The following is a 3,458-nucleotide window of genomic DNA, read 5'->3' as shown; positions in this document are numbered from 1 at the left end:
AAGAACAATACCGACAACGACATAAAAGGAAGTTAATCACCACAATCTGCTGCCAACAAAACATGCGCCGCTGTTATCGACTACACCAAACATCTAATGGATCTTTGTGTACTCATTATCTCACTGTAAACTTCTCTCGTTAACTCATCGTGCGTCGGAGCACTTCTGCTGTGATTGGTTGATTTGATATTCCTTCTTTACAGGTTTCTTTAAGGAAACGTTTATTTAACATATACGGAAGGAGTCTCCGGTGTCGGTGCTTTGTGACAGTCGGTAACAGTAAGTTTGCAGGCACTCTTCAGGACAGAGGAGTTTCACTCACGCGTTGCGGTTTAACAGTAACATGGAAACTTCGAGTCTGGTGAGGGAACGATGTAGCTACATTATACAGTAGCGGCTGTAGTGTAATTGTGACCGGGAACGAACTTGTTTTATGGACATTAAATGTGACTATAAATGGATAAAAAGTAGCAAGTCATTTGCCGTAGCGTAAGAAGAACAAAACACTTTGGAACGTTATAAGGAAATAAACAGCTTCAGGGTGTGAACAGTAACTGTGTGTTATCGTTGATGATTCTCCTCGAACAGCATGGCACACACTGGAATGTTTTAGTCCTTTTAAACTAAAAGTTGTGAAAAACCCTGTTTTAGATGTTTCTACTCGAGAGAAATCTGGCAACCTTGGAGGTGTGAACGACAAACAGGTGATTTTAATAATCTGCATGTCTAGCTCAGAGATCAGGCTTAAGTCGGTGCTTAACCCGACTCTGAATACCAGGAACTTCCCCAGTGTAAACACCGAGGAACTTGAACCGCACATACACATACAGTCCATGATGCCTGTAGACTCTGTCCACCGTTAAGTGCTATTCTATGTCCATTGATTTCATGCTACACAACAAAATTAGCCTTAGCACACTTGATTCCCGACCAAAGGATGGAATGAAAGGTCTGATCCGAAAAGTGACACCATACATCTCAACATACCATATAAAGTCTACGATACTGTGTGGTTTTCTGAGAAATAAACACTTTAAAATGTCTTTTATGATTCAGATTTAATTGAGTTTTAATAGCCGTTTTAATTAGCACTGTTGAACTGGATGAACAATGGCCAGTGATGGATCTCAGCGCAATAATTCGTCAGACGTATTGAGCAGAAATGATTATAATAAAAGCAGCAAAACTGTTCCTGAGATACAACCATGTAATTTGTGGTGATACAAAATAATTATATTTCCCGTGTAACAGGTACTGAGTGTCATTAGAGTTGATTGTTCTTCATGGACTTGATGATATCGATAATAAAATGAGAAAAAATGATCCCTATTTCAGCTGGAAAGCGGTAATTACGAAACACATTTTACAACTTCACTTAACTTTTTACAAATCTTTTCACTTAAAACAGTTCCATTCTTGGCTAAGTGTTCAAATGATCACCAACTGATTCAATACATAGAATAAACATTTCTGAGCTGTAATAGCATTTCCATTTATTATTCCCCACAAAATGGCAAAACCATTTCAGTCCCACTAACACAACATAAACATGAGGAATAACTCACAAGCTGAATAAACTTGAGACGATTTACCCACAAACTATGCATTCACATTCGCCAATCCACAGATTTATGACCTTAATGCTCCTGAAGATAATAAAGAAAATGTTCTTTTTGTTTCAGCAGCATCACAATGACTTCATTCTGTCAGAACACTTTCATCCACATATTGCCCAATCCACATTCCCCAGTCCCCAATCCCCAATCCCATCCCCAATCCACATCCCCCAATCCCCCACACCTCAATCCCCTACACCCCAATCCACATCCCCCAATACACATCCTCCAATCCACATCCCCAAATCCACATCCCCCAATCCCCAACACCCCAATCCACATCCCCCAATCCCCCACACCTCAATCCCCTACACCCCAATCCACATCCCCCAATACACATCCTCCAATCCACATCCCCAAATCCACATCCCCCAATCCCCAACATCCCAATCCACATTCCCCAATCCCCCACACCTCAAACTACATTCCCCAATCCCCCACACCCCAATCCACATCCCCCAATACACATCCTCCAATACACATCCCCAAATCCACATCCCCCAATCCCCAACATCCCAATCCACATCCCCCAATCCCCCACACCTCAATCCCCTACACCCCAATCCACATCCCCCAATACACATCCTCCAATCCACATCCCCAAATCCACATCCCCCAATCCCCAACATCCCAATCCACATTCCCCAATCCCCCACACCTCAAACTACATTCCCCAATCCCCAACATCCCAATCCACATCCCCCAATACACATCCTCCAATACACATCCCCAAATCCACATCCCCCAATCCCCAACATCCCAATCCACATTCCCCAATCCCCCACACCCCAATCTACATTCCCCAATCCCCCACACCCCAATCCACATCCCCAATCCACACCCCCCAATCCCCCACACCCCAATCCCCACACCCCAATCCACATTCCCCAATCCACATCCCCAATCTCCAACACCCCAATCCCCACACCCCAATCCACATTCCCCAATCCACATCCCCAATCCCCCACACCCCAATCCCCACACCCCAATCCACATTCCCCAATCCACATCCCCCAATCCCCCAAACCCCAATCCACATCCCCCGATCCCCATTCCCCGATCCACATTCCCCGATCCACACCCCCCAATCCACATCCCCAATCCACATTCCCCAATCCACATCCCCCAATCCACATCCCCAATCCCCAAACCCCAATCCACATCCCCAATCCCCAACACCCCAATCCACATTCCCCAATCCACATTCCCAATCCCCAATCCACATCCCCAATCCCCAACACCCCAATCCACATCCCCAATCCCCATTCCCCGATCCACATTCCCCGATCCACACCCCCAATCCACATCCCCAATCCACATTCCCCAATCCACATCCCCCAATCCACATCCCCAATCCCCAAACCCCAATCCACATCCCCAATCCCCAATCCACATCCCCAATCCCCCACACCCCAATCCACATCCCCAATCCCCATTCCCCGATCCACATTCCCCGATCCACACCCCCCAATCCACATCCCCAATCCACATCCCCCAATCCACATCCCCAATCCCCAACACCCCAATCCACATCCCCAATCCCCAACACCCCAATCCACATTCCCCAATCCACATTCCACATTCAATCCTCATTCAAACTCCAGGAGATGATTTTTATTGGTCTTAGATGTAACAGAAACAAATCAAACACTTCCTGAAGATATTTCATGGCCCAGTGAACAAAAGTGAGTCAATAAACTGCTGCTTTGTTCCTTATTTCTCGCCACACTCTTTCCTTTCTTCTTTCCTTCACTCCTTCTCATGTTTGTCCATCTGTTTTTTTTTCTTTGTTTGTCTGTTTCCATCTATCTATCGATCTATCTATCTATCTATCTATCTATC

General features: G+C 45.4%; 1 protein-coding gene across 1 annotated transcript; it reads left to right on the top strand.

Moving 5' to 3' along the window:
- Window positions 1-1,692: 1,692 nt before the first annotated feature.
- LOC128629407 (uncharacterized) lies at window positions 1,693-3,243 on the top strand. Its single transcript, XM_053677361.1, has one exon. It carries the CDS (start codon window positions 1,693-1,695, stop codon window positions 3,241-3,243), a length of 1,551 nt encoding a protein of 516 aa, XP_053533336.1.
- Window positions 3,244-3,458: the final 215 nt, after the last annotated feature.

The sequence above is a fragment of the Ictalurus punctatus genome, chromosome 29 (genome assembly GCF_001660625.3).
Source record: "Ictalurus punctatus breed USDA103 chromosome 29, Coco_2.0, whole genome shotgun sequence".
Classification (NCBI taxonomy): domain Eukaryota; kingdom Metazoa; phylum Chordata; class Actinopteri; order Siluriformes; family Ictaluridae; genus Ictalurus; species Ictalurus punctatus.
The sequence above is the reverse complement of the archived record's forward strand: the minus strand, read 5'-3'. Positions and strand labels throughout refer to the sequence as shown.

Bases quoted from the DNA above. Each gene is read 5' to 3' on its own strand.
- LOC128629407 (XM_053677361.1), top strand. From the start codon at position 1,693: ATGACTTCATTCTGTCAGAACACTTTCATCCACATATTGCCCAATCCA.